This window comes from Cydia amplana, chromosome 10 (genome assembly GCF_948474715.1).
Source record: "Cydia amplana chromosome 10, ilCydAmpl1.1, whole genome shotgun sequence".
NCBI lineage: Eukaryota > Metazoa > Arthropoda > Insecta > Lepidoptera > Tortricidae > Cydia > Cydia amplana.
Window position 1 is genome coordinate 6320554 of NC_086078.1, and position 21502 is coordinate 6342055.

Genomic DNA, 21502 nt, shown 5'->3' on the forward strand with positions numbered 1-21502 from the left:
CGAAAATCAAAGTTCGCAAATTGCGGACATCTTTGTCTGTCACTCTAATTACGCCTTCATTGGAGTAAAAAAGAAAGAACCCCGCAATTTGCTTATTTCGGTTTTCGCGGGAGGCCCTCATATTCAAAAAGGTTATATTATAAAACAGCATCAGCGTTTGCCTACATTTTGCTATCATTTTGCGATTGCAATTTGCAATTAAAAAAGAACTAAGTATTTTAAAGTACACAATACAACTCATTTGTTTTAAGTATTTCTCTCAGTAAATACATTTTAACATAAACAAAGTTAAATTGATATACATGAAAAATTATGGCCGACCGAATTTTGACTATCAGAGTTTTGTTAAGACACAACTGCCGACTGCAACTGCTATTTGTAATTACGTAAGTACATTGTTTGGACATATATTGTCCATAATTTTAATTTCCTTATAGTACCTACATGTACATGGTACTTTTTTATGTTGGCCATTATTTTCAAATTAGAAATTTTGCCCCGAATTAACCAACATACCGAATTTTTTTTTTAAACTATCGTACTTCAAAAGGTACGAATTTAGTACGATGTACGCTGCGTACAAAAAAGGTACGCAAGAATCCAAAATAGTACGCAAAACCGTACTAAAAGGTACGATCTGGCAACACTGTACTAGAAGATACTAGGTATCAATATCATAGGCAGATTAGACTCTCGCGCGAGCCACGAGACGAGCCCAAAGAGTAGTATAATATAAAGTCCGTCAACCAAATCTTGTCAGTAGTAAAAGGCGGCAAATTTGAAAAATCGCGGGTTAGCAACACTGTGTTCAAATAATTCCAAAACGCGTGTCATCTGTGTTTTATCTGTGGAATGTGGATCGTGAATGACAGCCGTCACCTTATTTGTTTTCATTTGGTTTTCATTCTGAATCGTTTCTGTTTCAAGAGATATTTCTGCTGTCACCATTAAATACCAATACATTAAATAAGAATAAGCAAAGCTAAGGGGCCTACAATGTACAATCATGCTCGTTGATGGTAAACATTACTAAAAATTGAGGTTATGACAAGTATTGGAAGAACTCTTTCAAACTTTTAACCCTTAAATGCATAGTGATGCATTTATACACACAACATAAACATCAAATGTTATGCATTATTAAACAAATTCTATTTGTTCTTGTATATTATTTCAATAGTAAAACTAATAAATTTTCCGAATCATTACATAAATTTACGCAGTATTTTAATTTATAAAAATTACATTTGTTTATAGACGGAATGTCGGAAAACTTGGAAAAACCTAGAAGTTGATGATTTTTAGTATGTCATTTTGGGCAGATTTTTCGGGGTTTGTAATTATTTTATATTTAGAAACTTTATCATAGGTATATCACAAATAGTGTACCTTTCTAATGGTAGTAAAAAAATTCATATATCTATTACTGAAAATTACATATTTACATAAATATGATTTAGCCAATTCAACTTCTAACACTGATTTCGCAGTGAAAATCGAAGTTATATTTTTTTTAGCTATTTTTCCTAGAATCGGCAAACAATTATGTGATACATATATTAATTTCGGGTAAAAAGAAAAAGTCATGCATTTAAGGGTTAAGATTATGTTCAGTTTTTTTGTTTTAGGGTTAAAAGGCATAAATAAAATTAAAACGTATGCCTAAATCTATCCAACAAGACCATAAATTGTGTCCTGGAAACCGTCCATAGGCCCACATGTCTATTATTTTCAGCAATCAGTTGTGACTATTTACAAAGGTAAACCTTTTAAACAGTATTAAGAGCCTTGATTATATCGCCGTTCTTTCGCAATATCTACATAATCCATACATGTTTGTTGCAGGATTAAATCTTGCCCAATATAAGGCGTTCGTAGTAGGTAGTATCTTTTCAGACAATACTTACCTATGGCGGTTTATGTACGTGTACAACGCAACCAAGTCGAAAAGTGACCCTTATCTTATTTACCTTTAAATTAAATAAACACCCAAATATCAGTTGTTTTATTTTTAATATGTATATTGTACAATATATACCAATCAAAAAAATTACACAGGTATGTCATATTCATCCAGAATAGTACACTAATTTACATTAACAAGTGGCATATTATATTGTAAATAACAAATATATGCACTATCTAATTATCTGCATTTTGATATGATTTTATTTTAGTAAACTTAGAAGACATAGATAGGGAACAAAGAGAATATTTTAGCACTACGATAGGGAGTTGTTTTTGATATCTTCAAATTTGTTCATCATTTTGATTAACATTGTTTTAACATCGCTTTTAAATTGTCCGTCCATGTTTCAATTTTTTTCAATAAACCGCGAGTGACAATTTGAATTGACGTACGCAGGGCGCGCTCAGCGGAAAAAAAAACTGTTGGTTCGATGTACATTGCTGCTTTTCTTAGCGCAATACTGCTCTTTGAGTGTTGCCCTACTTTAGTTTGCTTTACATTGCTACTGACAAGATTTGGTTGACGGACTATATATATGGACGAGCCGCGAGCCGCGCCACGAGACGCGAGTGTAAGCGGTGGGCTCGCGGCTCGTCTCGTGGCTCGCAAGCTCGACGAGCTAATATAATTTAAACACTAACGGCACGGCATAAGGTTTATAACCGAATGACAAGCCGAACGCGAGTGTAAGCGGTGGACTCGCGTCTCGTGGCGCGGCTCGCGGCTCGTCTCGTGGCTCGCGCGAGAGTCTAATCCGCGTATATGACAAACGTCTGGCCTACTTGTGGACCTTGTGGTTTAGTAGTTAAGGATCTGTGGTCAGTCCAGTTCGATAATGACGTTTGTTTTTTTTTAATGCAAATGGCGGGAATAATCAAGGAATTTGAATTCAACGCTTCCCACAGCGCGGGAATTTTGAAATTATAGCTGGTCAACCAAATCTAGTCAGTAAAAAAAGGCGCGAAATTCAAATTTGCTATGGGACGATATCCCTTCGCGCCTACATTTTTCAAATTTGCCGCCTTTTTCTACTGTCAAGATCTGGTTGACCAAGTATATATTCTACCATAATTTCATAAAAAGGTTAATTTTATAGGGAAAGTTATTTCAGTTTATCCAGAATCTTCCCAGATAAACTGAAATAACCTTTTAAATGAAAGCACCATGTAATATTTACTATCATTTATTTCTAAACCTTTTCTTATATTTCCTGTAAGCCTGTGCTTGCATAAGAGGCAAGTTTTTAATATTCAATCTTGATACATCGGTGCCATTAAAATTTTATTTATTGTATTACACCAGTTGAAAATGCTCAGTGTTAGAGATACAATAATGAACGTCTGTCTAGCCAAATCACGGTGAATTTCGCATTGAATAAAATCAATGAATATTTCGACCTTAAAATTTGAGTAATTTGTTTTTTTTTTTATGTTTGATATATGCGCGTTATGTTCCAAATATTCATTTGATTTTTCGATAATGTTACCAAAAATTCTCACGGCATGCTCCGAGGGATAGGTAATTTTTTTATTTTATTACATTATACTCTCTCTTAGATATCCATTTGTGGATATCTGTTTCTTCCGTTGTGAAATCTTTCTCACAGTTTTTGCAAGCAAGTATCTTCAGTACTTTCCTAGTGACCCATCCCGCGGTATATGCCCGTGAGTGTACATCTAGACGCTCCCGTGTGGCTTGAAGTAATAGTTGTTCTGCGCCGTCCTCATGATCGTTGGAGGTCGAAAATGAGGAAGGCGCAGAATCAACCGATATGGCAGTATTCTCGTCCATTGCACTGGTTTCTTCGGTGTGCAAAAACAATGATTGAATTTTAATAACTTGCTCAGCACAGTCTTCTTCACATTTATAACTTTATAAGTATTTTCATGAAATTTTTCGCCAATCTGATGAAATTGTCCGATCGAATTAGGCCCTGCGGACGCAAATGCCAATTTGATTCCCCGACCAAATCAGCAGGTGTGGACACAAAAGTGCCAATTTTCGAAGTTAGTATCTATGGAAGGCAAATTGGTGATTAAATTGTGTACGTGTGGACGCCATGTGGACGCTAGATTAGATTGGCGCCAATTATTTTCCTGATGAAATCGGTCGATTTGCCCAGCCCGTCTGGACACAGCTAAATTTATTACTATTATTACGAGCATATATATATTATATATATACTGGGTCAACCAAATCTTGTCAGTAAATAGGAACAAAAAAACTATACTCATCCTTTTCTTTTGGGTGCTAGTACTAGTATAAGACAAAGATAGTATGATTCTCTCTGTCTATGTTTGAAATCAAACAGACCTTTGACACACTATATATATATATTATACTACTCTTTGATTGGCACCTTGGCCATCAGCTTAAACATAAAAAAAGCCATAACACACTACCGCACCGTTCAAGGTCACGGTGCGTCGCACCCATAAGTGACAGCGAGAAAAAGATATCCCTTTCTTTTTGTGTGGGCTTATCACAAAATTAATTAAAATAATAAAAGCATGTATCAAGTGATTAACAAATAACGTTGACGTTTCCAACTTTTTGCCATTTTTTTTTCAATGACCGGTGCGTTTAAATATAGTGGGTCAAACCAATTTGTCAGTCAGTAAGAACCAGGAAAATATACTCATCCTTTTCTTTTGGGTTAGCACCTAACTACTACTAGCTAGTACTAGCGTACTAGTGTAAGACAAAGATAGTATGAATCTCTCTGTCTATGTTTGAAATGAGTCAGTCCTTTGACAAACTACCGCACTGCGTCCTCGGTGCGCCGTACCCATAATATTAAGTGAGAGAAAGAGCGGTGCAGTAGTCTGTTACGGCTTTTACTCTATAGTTTGTCAAAGGACTGTCTCATTTCAAACATAGACAGAGATAATCATACTATCTTTGTCTTACACTAGTACTAGCACACAAAAGAAAAGGATGAGTATAGTTTTTTTGTTCTTAGTTACTGAAAAAATGTTCTTGCCAGACTATAAGTATATTATTATACTGCAGGGTTGAGATGTTTTCGGGAAAGTCGCAATAAAAGTGGTATCACATTTCAAGCTGGTTTATTTATGAATGATTTCAAATAGGGTACAGAGGGGCTACCGCCAAAACCGAAATTCGCAAATTGCGGGGATCTTTCTCTTTTACTCCAAATACTCTAATGCAGTCGTAATTAGAGTGACAGTGAAAAATGCCCGCAATTTGCGAAATTCGATTTTCGCGGTTATAGCACAGATTGGTGTCTAATTTGCGGTTATCCACTTAAAGCATTTTATTTTTGTGTTATTGTTCTGCACTAATGTATATACGTGTCTATCCTACACAAAAATGTACCTACACTTACGTGAGTTTAACGATTAGATATTTATATTTTTTTGTTTAAGTTATACGGTAATCATTATTATTACTTCTAATAAATACTTGGCGTGACCACACAGATGGGTGTTCAGACAGGACAATTATTTGCACAATCTGATTCAATTGTCAATTTAATTAATTAAATAAATATTATGCATGGGACAATCTCATACTTTTTCGATGTCGGGGAACGCTCTCAGAAAGAAAGTTTTCTACTGTCACCATAAATCTAAAATTGGTGATTAAATTGTTTACGCGTGGACTATACTTCGTTTTTTTAGCATTAGAAATAAGGTAAACAATCTTGATGTGTCTTTTAATTGAAAAACACATTTTAAAAATAAGTTACGGTAAATATGTAACAATTATGAATCTAATACGATCTTTTATAGTCTTCTGCTTTCATAAGTAATAGTTATTGATTTTTAAAAAGTGTTTTTCAATTAAATGACATGTCGAAATCGCTTACCTTCTTTCAAGTTATTTCTAATGCTAAAAAAAACGAACTATAGATGAGACTGACGCCAATTTAATTTCTGATCAAATTGTCAATTTGACTGTCCCCTCTCTGGACTGCCCTTTAGGTACACATCTTTTTTTACACGGTATTAGCTAATTTATATCCAGTACAACTTTTGTTTGTTAACTTTATAAAACGATGTATTTCCTTATTTTAATTACCTATATAACTAAGTCTACTTATAATTTTAATTGGTAATAATTTTGGAAAGAAATCTTTAAACTCAGTGAAATATTTTTTAAATATGCATGCATCAGTAAAAGTTTTTTTACAATCGAAGATAGCTCCCTGTAGAAATAGTTCTTATGAACCACTAAATTACATTTTTATTTCAATAAAATAAACTTTGTCAGTAGAAAAAGGCGCGAATTTTAAATTTTCTATGGGACGATAATCCTGTTCCCGCCTATATTTTTTTTAAATTTGCCGCTTTTTCTACTGACGGAAATGGCTTGAATGTAGTTATTATAATGAAAGTGTTTTTTTAATAAGATATCATTTTCGTAAAATAGCATAAGCCTTCTACAGATTTTGCAAAAAATGGCTTACGATTATCGTTGGGCACGCCCCCACAATATGGCATAAGTTGAACGTGTTCGTTTCACGATGTTTTCAACCGATAAACCGATATCTTCAATTTTATTTAGTGCCTAATTAAGTAAATAAAATGTTTATTTCTTTGCATGTTGTGAGACTCGTGGGGTCGGTCGGAACTTTGAGCGCAGCCAACGATAATCGCAAGCTCAATTTTATAATGTAGAATTAGAACATACAAACACTTCAGAGGGCCCTCAGTATCCATTTAATAAAACAAAAAACACGACTCATACAATAATAGGGTTACATTTAATAATATACATAATTAGGTACGATCAGATGTTACAATGCGTTTTAAAATTATTAACGTTAAATAAAAAAAAATATCTGTACGGATTTTTTTATAAAAAAAGACACTACTGTTATACCTACCTACACATGAAATCAGCGAATGAGTCGACTGAATTCTTTCCTTTCATCAATTATTAAGATTAATAAGATAGATGCGGCAAATAATAATTTTCTAATTGTAGTAGTTTACCTACATTATCTATATTACGAAAATAAGTTTAGACATTTTGTTTCTTTTGTAATAGGTCATAAGTCAACAATATTGTCATTGCGTTTCGATTCAAAGTGAACGGAATATACTATTGCTATGCTAACCGTACTTTGTGGATTTTATCAATAGTAATGTACCTATTCACATTTGATATTAATTTAATCAGTCACAGCCACACTAGATGAAAGATTAAGATGCAAATGGCAAATTTGTGATGCTTAGGCGAAAAAGGACCACTTTCTGTATCCCACCTTCCCCACAGTAAAATAGAAAAGTAGGGTACAGTTAGATGCAGTGCATAATTATTTTCCATCGTATTTTCACGGAAACGTACCGTGTCTTGCTAGTTCAGTCAGTCTCGGTACAAAAAGTACTGTGGTTGACTGAAGTAGCATGACAAATACGAACGTTTCCGAGAAAATACGATGGAAAACAATTATGCAAATGCATTACACCTGTTCGTCTATTTGGGACTGAGTCACCAATTAATTTTGTAGACCTTATCACCTTAAATACTTTTTCTACATTCCCAAATACGTACGTAATACATAAGTAAACATGAAATCATAAAGGACAAAGTAATGGTAAATTTTCGGTAAAGATTCACTAAAACTGGTAATATAATTAATTACAAAACGTTAACACGTTTATCTACATACAAATTAAATTGCGTTATACGCCACAACATTCTACGTTTCTTACTATATTATCATTGAAGGAATTAAATGAAGATAATTACATATATGTATAATATTTTTTTGATAATCTCAGATAATCTACTAAATTATTGGTCATCTATCACACCGAATTGATACGTACGTTACATGTAAATAAACTTTAGGTAAATAGGTAGGTACAAGATAATTTAAATTTCGTGTATACAACACATATATAATATTATTTGCAATTAATATTTTTTCTACTCCAGCACTTAAATGTGTCAATTAAATGACTGACAGTGATATCTAAAGCAATGTCATTTGAATGATTTGTCTATAGGCTCATAAGATGACTGCTAGCAGTCATCTTATGAGTATAATACAACTGCTTTATTTTTTTTAAAGATACAAGTTCCGATCATCTTGATTGAAAGAGGTATGTTTTCATTTACAATAATAACTCTTTTTTTTTTTAAATAATAACTCAATTTTTTTTAAATAATAACTCTTTTTTTTTAATAATAACTCCTTTTTTTTGCTGCAGCTGTCATAGAAAAAGTAATGTATGCAACAGCTCATAATTGGTTCTTAAAATTCTCGGGTCTTTTTTTACAAAACTCGACTACGTCTCGTTTTGTAACTTCGACCCTTGAATTTTAAGAACCCTTATTATATCACTGTTGCATAAACTACTATAGTTCATTGAAGAACGCTGTGTACCTTTTAACTAGTATTAAGTAATAATATTAATAGCATATATAAACTGTTGTATGACTTTCTTTTATTTTTCAATTTATTTTTAATTGCAGATCAACCCTTTTATAGCACCTACATTTTTACATATCTGTCACCTTTTATACTGACGGAAATGGATAATGAGACAATGTAAAAATATTTTTTCACCTCAGCAGCTCGAACAAGGGTACTTTGATTCTTAAAAACAGTGAGCAAAATGCGATTTTGCTCACTGAGTGAGACAAAATGACATTCAACTGACCTTTATAGTCAAATGTCATTTCAACATGCGAGGTCTAATAAAAGTTCGAAATACTTGGGTTCTATTATCTCTGTCCCTTTCACACTGTCACAAAAAGAAACAGACAAAAAAAGTTAAAACGACATTCAACAGTATATTCACGGTTTATAATAGACCCCCGAAAAACTTCAGACCGCATCGTTCCAAACCACGTACGAGTATGAATTCTTAATAATTAATAAATAAAAATAAAGTTTAAGATTTCATAAAAACTGATAAAATACTATATTTTAGGTATTTTATTGTACAACTAAAATAACGAACTCAAAAAATACACAGATCATCACGCAAAATTAATTATTTTACTTTTAAGAATTTCTACCATAGTTGACAAATAGTACGTATCCGCAATTCGGACCGTATCTTACAAAGATTTTTTTTGTTGTCAAAGTTGGCGATTGAAGTGTCAGTTAATGTTTGTTATTTCTATATTATTTTACTGGAATTTATTATTACGTTTTGTTTTTGTGTTCCATTGCGGTAATTAAACGTAATTGTTTGTATATCTTAAGAAAACATGAGTGCAGGTATTAAGTGATGAAGAAGGATTACATTTTTCAAGTTGTCTAATAGGTATGTTCTCACTGCGCTGAGGTGAAAAATGTTGTGTACTACACGAGATCAAAGTTATTTACATCTCGTGCGCTTTTGAGTCCCTTACTACGCTCAAGATTCTAAATTAGATTCACTCGCTACGCTCGTGAATCTATTATAGAATCTTTCGCTTGCACGGGACTCAAAATAAGCACTCGAAGAAATATCAAACTTTGATCACTTGTTGTACAAATAACTATAGTTTTGGGACAAAGGCAAGCGAATGATGAGGTATTACACATATTTTAGTGTCTTAAAAAGTGAGAAGGAGCGCATCGTCAAAAATTCTGCTCAGCTTAATGTTATTTTAATCAACTTAAAAGAATCTGAAGCCGGTTTCCCACGGCCCGTTTTTTCACAGATCTGACCGCGCCTCTACAGGCCGAAGATCGTGGGAATGGTCGCATCCGACGAGGCCTGTCGTCACCCGTCCGATCCGTCGGGAGTCGGTAACTTCAAAGGCGCGTCGCGGCGCGGCGCGACGGTGCCTGTAGGGGCGCGTCTGCGTCGGTTCATTTCACCTGGGACAGCGCACAGGCCTCGTCAGATGCGACCGTTCCCACGATCTGTCGGCCTGTAGAGGCGCGGTCAGACCTGTGAAAAAACGGGCCGTGGGAAGCCGGTTTAATCAACCGCACAGGCATCCACAGGCGTGGCGCGGTCCGGCCTGGCCTGTAAAGAACACGGGCCGTGGGAAGCCGGCTTGGAGACGACAGACTATGTACTTACTATTTGGCGGTTCGTTTAAGAACATGATTTATTATTCAATTATTATTTAAAAATGACTTGTATTTACTTGTATTTTTTGTTTTATATGTATTTAAAAAAATGGTCGTATTACTATTAGTTTCATTCCATGGGATCATGATACAATGATATGTTATTTAAATATTATAAAGATTGTAAACCGTATACATACACAATTACACATCAGAATGATTCAAGTGGTTCAGTCTATTTACTGCCATACTTAGCACATAAGGGTAGTGGGTATACCTAAACTGTATACAGAATTACAGATCTAGTGCATAATTATTTTCCATCGTATTTTCACGGAAACATATGAACGTGTCTTGCTATTTCAGTCAGTCTCGGTACAAAAGTACTGAGGTTGACTGAAGTAGCATGACAATACGAACGTTTCCGAGAAAATACGATGGAAAACAATTGTTTTGCACTAACATTTGTAACGTCATCGTTTTATATAAGTAATTTACATTCCCCTAGTTTTCGCATGATATAAGTCCTGGGTACTTACTTCAAAGGGGTCATTCATTAATTACATCACACGTTTATGGGCGGGGAGGGGGTCAAGAAAATGTGACATATTGTGACAGGGGGAGGGGGGAGTCACAAACTTTGTGACGTCACTTTAACTTATTTAAATACTTATAATTTGCTGTACAGTTAAATAACAAATTTTTGGAAAGATCATTTTTATTCGTTTAATTTTCTTTCCTAATCAGTTTTGGGATATAAAATTGCTAATATTTCTTTTTTCAAAAATATTTTGGTAAAATATTAATAATAGGTACTTACATTGTACAACCTACTTCATTCGATTTGCCGATTTCGTTGAAAAAATGTGACGTCACACCAGGGGGGAGGGGTTTGCCAAATGTGACAATGAGGGGGGGGAGGGGTCAAAAAACCTAGAAATTCGTGTGATGTAATTAATGGATGACCTCAAATGTGTGAATTTTAGGGTACAATATATACTACTGGAATGAAATAGTAAATAAGTATAAGTTATCTATTTATTTTATAATTTATAAAAGCAGACTTCAGGGTAGGCTGTAAGTCTGTATTGAGCAAAAAAATAACACGACAGACAGGTAAGTTTGCACTACAAATGTAGTGCATAATTGTTTTCCATCGTATTTTCTCAGAAATGTTCGTATTTGTCATGCTACTTCAATCAACCTCAGTACTTTTTGTACCGAGACTGACTGAAATAGCAAGACACGTTCCTACGTTTCCGTGAAAATACGATGGAAAATAATTAGGTATACACTACATCTGTACTCTATGAAACGGAGTACTTTTTTTGAAACTTTTTTTTATGTTCATTTAGTCCCAAATACAAAATCTAATGTGAAAATAGAAAAGTGCGAAAATTTGTTAAATCCTTGTCAGTCTTAACGTGCTCAGTTCAGCTAGTTTCACCAGCGGTTGTGAATTCGACGAATTTTCCAAGGGATTACGTGAACATCACTGTTAAGTTATTTTTAAGAGGACGGTCATCGATATAAACAGAGGAAACAAGTGACAAGTTGTGCAAGGTTTGTAAAATGATTTAGGTATATTTTGTAGCATGTATCTAACCAAGTATTTGCAGACTGCGCGTCAAAATTCAGGAGTTTCCTGAAGTAATGCAATTTCTGCACAGTTTATTATTATTGATTTAGCCATTTTAGCCCCTTTTTTAAAATAATTTTATTGACTTGTAAAAAACAGCAGTAATTTTGCATAGTTCTGCAGGAAATATAGATGAAATATTTGTCCTCGAACAAAGTAGATAAATATACCAAAGTAGGCAGTTTCAGCGCAAGTCAGGATCGTCAACATGAACAAATATAACGTTATCTGCGTCTCTGTCGTTCGAGTAGGCAAGAGCGAAAGAGAAGCAGATAACAGTTTTTTTTAAATTACGATTATTTTGACTATGCAGTTTTTTAAAATCTTCATAATAAGTATAGCTGGTCAACCAAATCTTGTCAGTAAAAAAAGGCGCGAAATTCAAATTTTCTATGGGACGATATCCCTTCGCGCCTACATTTTTCAAATTTGCCGCCTTTTTCTACTGTCAAGATCTGGTTGACCAAGTATATATCTCTATTAAATACAAACAACGTATGGATACCTACTTTGACACTTTTTCTTAAGAAATAACAATTTGACATTTTTATGTAAGTATATCAGTTATGTTTTTTTATGTAAGTTCGCTTATATTTATAGACGAAATCATATTCACAATCAAAACAATTAGGTAAATTAAAACCATACCTACCGCAACACTGCGCTCTTATAAAAAAGAGCATAGTCATGAATTAAATAGATTGAAATATTTTTCAAACATAAGAAATTACATATTATAGGTATGAACTATATCTTTACATAAATATAATTAGAATTATGCCAATATGTAATAATAGCTCCGCGTCAAGTTCATTATGCAAACAAACAAATGATGGTCTGATTATTGTTTACGTAGCACTTGCTATTTACTCAGGGAACAATCATAGACCTAGGAATCCTTATATCTCAAGTGTGAAAAGAGATTCCTAGTAGGCAATGCCATTTTTTTGTTCTCTTGCAAATGCTGTCAAGATAGCCAATTGTTCTGACGCCGTAAGACATACCCAGGCAAAATTTAAAATGGCGTACTCCAAAACTAATGAGCGTCAATTGCTTTGCACACGTCGACATTATGATGATTCAAAAAAATTGTTTCGATATTTCGAATTACGTTATACTTAAACGAAAAAACAGCAAGAGTAAACAAATCTGACTATCTGCTCCATTTTTAAAACCTTTTTTTTATCAAGATCTGTTCCGTCCGTCTGCCTTTTGGTTTAGGTATATATTTGTAAATCATTTTGCCAGGCAGTCCAACGTAACCGCTTAATGGACGTGAGGCACCCTCATATCCCTGGCATGGACAGGCGTGGTGTCCTCAGGGCTGGGACTGTCATCCAAATGTGGCCGAATGTGTACGACGGACCGGCGCTGGTCGTGGTGGTTGTAATCATCCCTCATGACGAGGCCGCCGATGCCGTAGCCGGGGCCCATGACGCCGGAGCCGCTGAGACGCATCTTCTCCGGATCCTCGTCCAGTTTCACGGTGGAGAAGACGGTGCTGAGGTTCAGTTGCGGGATGTCGTAGAAAACGGTTAGTGTCAGCATGAGGAAGGTCAGCCCGGCGAGTAGGAAGACTGGAAAAATAAATAAATAGACATCAAGGAATATTCTGAGTAATCTGACCCCCTTTTTCATTGATCTTTACAAATATTACATAATTTTTATTGCGAATACATATGTAAGTCAAAAAGATAGATTAAGACAAGTGACCATTATCTGATTGAGGGTGATAGCGAGTTTATGAATAACGCGATGAAATACAGAAAAATCATTAAGGTTTGAACACCAAGCGGATGCTTGATGGGTGTTTGGACCATCAAGCATCCGCTCATCTGATTAGGCCTACCACGACGCCTTTAGGGAATTATGTCTTATTGTAAGTTTGTCTGAACAAACAAAACTCCTATTAGGTTAAGTACTATTGAGTCCATCTATAGCCGTCAGTCAAACAAAACAATACTTTTACAGAAATGATAGGTAATTCTAAGAAATTACTAATAGGCACATAGGTAGTAGTATAGGCATATATTATGTAATTTGCAATCAAACTCACAAGTAGTAGCCACTTTGTACAAGGGGCGGTACTCCTGCCCAGGCGAGTCTCCAGGAATGTAGTCGCCCAGTCCTATGGTGGTCAGCGAAATGAAGCAGTAATAAAACGAGTCCAGGTAGTCCCAGCCCGGCTCAAGGGAGGCGAAGATCGCGGCTGGAATGACGAGGAAGAACACCACCAGGAACGTCACTGGAATTGAGAATGCGACAGCTGCAACTTGATCTTGATCTTATGTGCAGTCTGAGGTCCTATCGTGACAAATTAAAATCGAAATTTCTATATTTGCCTCTCTATCGTTCGAATATGCAAGAGCTATAGAATGGCAGAAAATGTTTATCGATGTTGGCGTTTCTGAGCGTCATGCGTTACGGAAAAAGGGACGATTTAAACGGTTGGCTAAATCGTACCGATGACAGTGCCTTCGAAAAAATACATTTTGACTAAGATATTTTAATCCCAGAATACTCATCTTCACACGTAATAGCCAAGATACTGAACTTTTATGTGCATATTCAAACATTTGTATATATATTATGCCTTCATTAATAAAATATCGAAGTTTAATTAACAAACTGGTACAATATAACCGATGTTCCCCTACTTACCAATAATCGAAAGGTGCACCAGCCGTATAGTAAAGGGCCTGTAGAGGTGCCCAAGCTCTGCGTTAAGGGTCCGCAGCAGAGCCGTGGCCGGCAGCAGCAGTCGCTCCACTAGCGCAGACAGCAGGATCAGAGTCAGGGGGATACCCAGCACTGCGTATAGCATGCAGAACAGCTTGCCCATCTTGGAGAGGGGGGTCACGTGGCCGTAGCCTGGAATTTAAGATTTTATGAGTTGACAAATGACAAATGTCCACGATAGCTCAGATTATTGGACCCGGGTATGTACTTAAACTATATACGGTATCCAAAAGAGAGGTATAGGCACTGTGAATGTCGTCTCGCTTTGTGTGGTAGGGCACAGCACAGCGGATGTCATTCCAGATCTAGAGCAGAGCCCAACTGGGGAAGTTTCTCCACCTTACAGACAACCGGAGCATAATAATGTACTGTACCTACCTAATTTGTGCCTAATACAACCGTGAACAACCAAAAAAATACGTTCACATAAAGTGTATTAAATGATCATTGCCGTCCTAAAAATGTGGTCCATCCATCAATGTAGTCTAAAAAACAAGGAACATAAATAATTGATTACGGTGAATTTTCCATTCTTTTATAATGTTTCACATACTTTTTAAAATCGTTATTGATTTGTAACAAAAAATTCAGGGTGATTCAGGTGTGAAATTGACAATGTGAAGAACCAATGTTACATTTATTTATTATCACTTTAAGTAGGTAGGTACCTACTGGTACTGACCCAGTTACTAAGTATATCTGGGTTTTCCCTTTTTGTGTTCTTAGACTTTTTAGGACAGATAAAATTAACGGATTTTAATAAACAATGATGGCGGACTGGCTATCTTCTTTAAAGTATTTTCTCAGAATGCAACCGGACCGGAATGAACCAGACCTACTTCAAACTAAGGGAAATCGTACAAAACTTTCAACTTTACATTCGGCAAAAGTTGTGGTGTGGTTTGTGGTGGTAATAGTGGTAAATATAACAAACTTCTTACCAATAGTAGTAATGACAGTAGAAGAGAAGAACAGCGATTGTCCGAAGCTCCAGTTGGGTCCGCCGCTCACGTTCTGCGCCGCCGGCACGCCCTGGTTGGTGGCTCGCACCACCACTTCTATCAGCGATTCCAGGTCATCAGCTGCGAAAGATGGGGCTTGTTATAACCATATCATAAGGCTATAGGAATTTCTCAAGCATGCTCGGAAATGGTCACGTTTTATTCGTAAGATGCAAAGTGCCCAATTTTTATCCCAGCGTGGACAACGCAGCGTCACCCCGCGCACGGCACGGACGCAGTAAAAAAAAAGCGGCCAAGTGCGAGTCGGACTCGCCCATGAAGGGTTCCGTATTTAGGCGATTTATGACGTATAAAAAAAAACTACTTACTAGATCTCGTTCAAACCAATTTTCGGTGGAAGTTTACATGGTAATGTACATCATATATTTTTTTTAGTTTTATTATTCTCTTATTTTAGAAGTTACAGGGGGGGGGACACACATTTTACCACTTTGGAAGTGTCTCTCGCGCAAACTATTCAGTTTAGAAAAAAATGATATTAGAAACCTCAATATCATTTTTGAAGACCTATCCATAGATACCCCACACGTATGGGTTTGATGCAAAAAATTTTTTTGAGTTTCAGTTCAAAGTATGGGGAACCCCAAAAATTTATTGTTTTTTTCTATTTTTGTATGAAAATCTTAATGCGGTTCACAGAATACATCTACTTACCAAGTTTCAACAGTATAGTTCTTATAGTTTCGGAGAAAAGTGGCTGTGACATACGGACGGACAGACAGACGGACAGACGGACAGACAGACAGACAGACATGACGAATCTATAAGGGTTCCGTTTTTTGCCATTTGGCTACGGAACCCTAAAAAGAAAACATATTGGTATGAGTGTGAGTTAATTTATTCCTTCGGCAACAATGTACTTTGAGTATTGTTATTATTATCTCAGGTAGTTTTTCCTAAAAGGCTTTTAAAATTTGCGACTGGGCCTAAGAGCGACTTTTCGTTATAGATTAGTAACCGTCGGGTGTTAACACCAAAAATACTTGACAATAACGCCGCAACATATTAAGATGAAGTAATCCCTAAAGAGATAATCGCACCTAAAATGTGTTACTTAAGTGAAATTATTATTACATTTATAAAGCTACTTTGTTCCTTTTAACAGCACTTTCTTTATACGTTAACGAATGCACTGTAACACCAGCTGTAGTTAAAACCACAACCGTTTAAATAAAAAAAGTAACTTATTTTCCAACTTGCAAATAGCCTTTAGGCTTTTCAGTGTTTTTCCAGAAACCCGCATTAAGGCAACACGTCTGCGTACCAAACAACGGCTTTGGCTTAATAAGTAATGAGTTGGCAACAGAACGCGCTGCAAGTTGGCCGTTTAATGAAATAACGTAGCTTGGCACCGATTTATAATAATAAACTTTACCTGCCCAGTAGCACGGAAGCATTTTTATCGTTTATCACCATGCCTGTCACGTTCTAACAAGTATGTAAGTGTGAAAGTGACGGGCATAGTGATAGTCGATAAAAATGGAACCGTGCTGAGCCCGCTGGAGTTATTTGGACGATTGCGTGCAAAAAAATATGGAGTAGTTAATTATGTGCCTTTGAAATATTAGGTCTGACACATCGTGTAAGTAACATAAACGTAAAATATAAAATTAGAGTAGGTAAGTCTTGAATTTTTTGATAGGTATTACTTAACAGGATTTTTTAAACTTGTTTTTTAGTCGATAAATATGAAAATACGAACTAGACTAGTACCTACTTTTAAATAAGTGACGTATTTATAAAAACACACATAGGTAATTATTTCGTCTCTAATTTGTTATTCATCTACCTAGATCCATATTCTTATAAATAAAATTTGCGGAGTTTCGTTATTTCTGTTCGTCATCTTATGACACATCAGCAAACAAATCGTTCTTACTATTGACTATTGCAAAACAAAGAGTACCTAGAGGTTCATCATTTCATGCCAACTCACCCATAATAACTTTATCCAGAACAATTTCACCTCGATACCGCCTAGTACCGAAACATGAATAATGGAGTTTTCATTCCGCCATCCCATTCGCGGCGCCATTGTGCTCATCATAAAGTTGGGTTATTGTTGTGTTATTGCTTGATTAATGGCACAGCTGATGGATTTTGGGATTTGGTCGCGTTGACCGGCTACAATGTTTAATGTTTTTCGTGAGATTATGAATAAATGTTTCCTGACAGCGATTAATTTCATGTTATTTCGACATTTGAATGGTAGGACTTCAATTTGGAAATAAATCGGAGTGCCTTAAATCAGCGGCAGAATATTTATTTGAGTTCTATAGTTTATCAGTATTAGTGCATTTATAAGAGAATTTTGGACAGGGCCAAGAAGTGTTTCCGATACAATGTTAATTAGTGAATTGCATATATAAGCAGCACACCCTTGTTCACTTGAACCTTAAATTAATTTATGAGTGTGTAAGGTAATCTCTTAAGAAACATAACATAACAAACATATAAATCTACCGCCTTAGCTTAAATATGGAGGACTATTCTATTACTCTAACTAAAGGATCGCTAATTAGCAAGAAAGCAATAAGTAATATTCTAGACAGCAAACCCACCAATCATATACACAAGTAGGTGACACGTGATAATGTGCGTGCATGACCGCCCTATCAGAGCATAATATATTTATTACATAAAGTAATTGCTCAAGCTGTGTCCAGGGGGTATTCTGATAACCCAGGAGGGCGCCGACACTTGGGAGTGACCAGTTTTCAATCGCGTTAAGCTAAAAAGGCGTATCTTCATTTGAGTTTCATAATGGCATACGTCTTTTTGGTTCAAAATATCAGTTTTAGCGTACAAGAATAATGCAGTAACGACACTAAGCCTTCATACAATATGAATCTTTTTAAGTGAACCGTAATGCAGATGTTACGAGGGCTCGTCTACTCCAAAAGCCGTGTACAACGTTTTAGACTTTAAGTTTATGGAATAAGATCCGAAATTGTGTACAATTTTGAAACGTGACCATAGATTGAATGAAATGTTTTACGTATTCGGCTACATGAGCCCAGAAACAATAAACAATAAAGGGGATATCATCAATAAAGTCGAGGAACACTTTTTCTAGTAGGTATAACATACCTAAATATATAAACCTCTGCAAAAGCGGCATTTTATCTCATACAGATTGTCAAAAAAGGGACCGATCACGTTACCCGCATCCCGTAACGAATCCTTGACTTCTAGTATACCTATCGGTCCGGGACCGGTCGGTATAAAGGTCCAAGACAGAAACCATATCCATATTAACCTTGTAACATTGATGACCTTATGTGACGTTTCAACTCAATAGTTAGGTCACTTCAAATACGCAATCAAAACAAACATAATTATATTGTAGATATTACAGTCCTATATAATTCTAAGAAACTTATTTATTGACTTAACTTATAATGCATTAATTATTTTATTATTTACCTAGGCGCCAGAGTCACGATATTAACTGAGTTAAGTATACCTACCAAATTGACTTATTTAATAACGCATTGGCTGAGGGTACCTAGTATACTAATAATAAGTTATGACTTATTTTACCTCTCTTGCGGCCATGTTTCAATAACTTTATAAACATAAGTAACTATAATTATTTGAAACTTTTCCAATAAAACAAGTTATGTAGCAAAGTATAGGGCCCAGTTAACTAATCTCAGAGTTTTGTTAACAAATAATAACCTTTAGATTACATTATCGAACGAGCGAGCGAAGCGAAGCGAAGTTCTTACATTCGACTTGGAAAGTTGGAACACGCGGCTGGCTAGCGGCACGTCCCGGCATTTCGATGTTTTTAAGCTGAACTGTCAGAAGATAGTTTGATACACAATAACTTTAGTAAATTTGTTCTAATTTAAATGAAATTGGGTAAACATGTAGTCGAGGGCATTATATTTTAGTCATTAAATTATGAGCAGGCTCGATCAAGGGGTTATTGAGCTAGAAGAGCTAAGAAGGCCAAAAAGCTGTTTGTGAGGGGTCTTGCTATTCTGGTCATTTTATTTGCAAGAAAGTATGGTCGAGTTTGGTATCAAATGAAAGTGCTCGGCTTACACTTATATAATATCGTTTTTAAATTTACCATTTTGAAATAATTCGCAAGATAAAAATAAAATAAAATAAAATAAAATAAACATATCGTATTTGACATTTGACAGGAAATATTTCGGCTTCTACTATTTTATGTCGCACTATACGAGTAAGTAGGTGCAACAAAGTCAATCGCTAATTTTTGGCAAACTGCGAGTTCTCAGTTCGGGGCGAACTACTAGTTAAATTCTTATGATCATTTGTTTACTTACCAAATCCAAAGTAGTTGAAGCAGTTGTTATTACTCTTCTATTCAATAAAATATTTTCTATTAGTTTATGTGTGTAATTTAATTAATTAAGAATAACGATTGCTAATCACTAATGCGTGTTAATTTCGACTCGCTCATTATGCTACCATTTCTTATTTATTTTCGTAGCAAATGACTTAAGTTTTTTTTATGAAGCACCTATTCTCTAGTTAAGAACAAAATTAGTACAGGGGTTTCTATATCTACAAATTAACAAATTATACCGTATTATGTGAAAAACGTATCTGTCAATCTTAATTTATTTCTACAAACAGTGACATCATTTTATTTTATGGCCCTTATTTACGAATTCACTAAAGAGTAAATAAATATATAATCTATGATGTCGTAATCAAATCTTGAGCTGATTATAACGGGACCTTTTATACAAATAAAATAACTTTCTAATCTCGTCTTTGAGAAATCGGGGAACCTACTGTACCTAAAAAAAAAATTAAAAAAATCCCGACGAAGTGAGATCCTCTTTTTTCGGAATGTTTATTTGCTTAGCAACGTCTGCAGATTGATTTTACACCAATTTTTACGGTTGGCTACATTCCTTTGATAATATTATTTATATTTAAAGTTCACGAGTTCTGTCCTCTGGCAATCAGTTTTGGAAACTGGTTGGTTGCGTGGATGCATAACTATATATGTAGTTAAAAAACCGGTTGTTTTAAAAGTAGTTTGGACGCTGTTTCAAGCAAGTTTCTAGTTTTTAGGTCAAAGGGAGATTTTGTTATTAACATTTTGATTGTGTGTCAATGCTCTTCTGGTGTTGATTCTGATGGTAACAAACAAACCAAAATACTACTTACAAAAGTAGGTACCAGCCAGCCTATTATGGATAGCTTTATCCATCTTTATCCACGTGATAAAATAACTGTCACTGTTTAACACCGTGGGAAAGAAAGTGACGGACACCGTTTTATCACGCTGTCACGTAGACAAGAACGACCATCATATCCGTACTGATCATACTATTTTATGATACCTATGGACTACTTTAAAAGAAATGTTGGTGGTTTTTTTTTTCAATTTACATCTGTAGGTATTAAATACTATATGTCACAGAATAAATAATAGTACTATGTACAGAAGACTCACTCTCTAACAAAACGCGTTTGTTACGATCAGCACAGATATGGCTGCTAGGTGGCGACAGCGCCTCGCGCGGCTTATGGCTTTCTCCAAAATTGGGGCGGAACGGGTGTACTTTTAGCTACCTGTAGCAAAGCGACGAAACACAGACAAGACATCCTCTAGACTGAGCATAGTAACGCTACCCCCTCTGCCACTATATACGGTAGTTTTACTCCATCTTCGAGTCAAAGTGTCAGAATCCCGTGCCGTGATTGGTCCGTGTCTTTGAACGGACCAATCACGGCACGGGATTCGGTCACCTCGTCCCCCCGCATCCGCGTATTTTTGGCAGCATCGGTTTCATGAAATAATTGCTCTAAGCTCCGTCTAGAGGATTCCTAGTCTATGCGACGAAATCGCGGAGTGAGCCACGCCTGATAATGTTGAAGTATAGATGCAACTCCAAATAAAATTGTTGTTTAATTTCGACTGATACCTATTGTTGTAGTAGCAATCAATGTTATCTAATCTTTTAGGTTATAAATCGATAACGATTATTGACACAATTACGGCTGCAAAATGATTCATAATTGAAGTAATTGATAGGTTGGAAAGATATTAGATAATGAAGCATGAAAACACGGTATATTAGGTCGTACCACCTTACCCGTGCTAGCCTATCCAAGGATCAATAATAAGATTAATAAGTTAGTGTTTGAGT

At 35.5% G+C, this 21502-nt stretch overlaps 1 protein-coding gene across 3 annotated transcripts in view; it reads right to left on the bottom strand.

The window, feature by feature from the left end:
- Window positions 1–12821: 12821 nt before the first annotated feature.
- Window positions 12822–21502, bottom strand: part of LOC134651380 (potassium channel subfamily K member 1-like) — a 31319-nt gene continuing 22638 nt past the window's right edge. For all 3 annotated transcript variants that reach the window (XM_063506471.1, XM_063506472.1, XM_063506470.1), the window contains 4 exons: window positions 15279–15419; window positions 14260–14469; window positions 13655–13843; window positions 12822–13175 (listed from right to left, as the gene is read on the bottom strand). In XM_063506471.1, coding sequence (XP_063362541.1) covers window positions 12865–13175; window positions 13655–13843; window positions 14260–14469; window positions 15279–15419 — 851 coding nt within the window. In that variant the 3' untranslated portion in view covers window positions 12822–12864. The remainder of the gene's footprint in view (window positions 13176–13654; window positions 13844–14259; window positions 14470–15278; window positions 15420–21502) is intronic.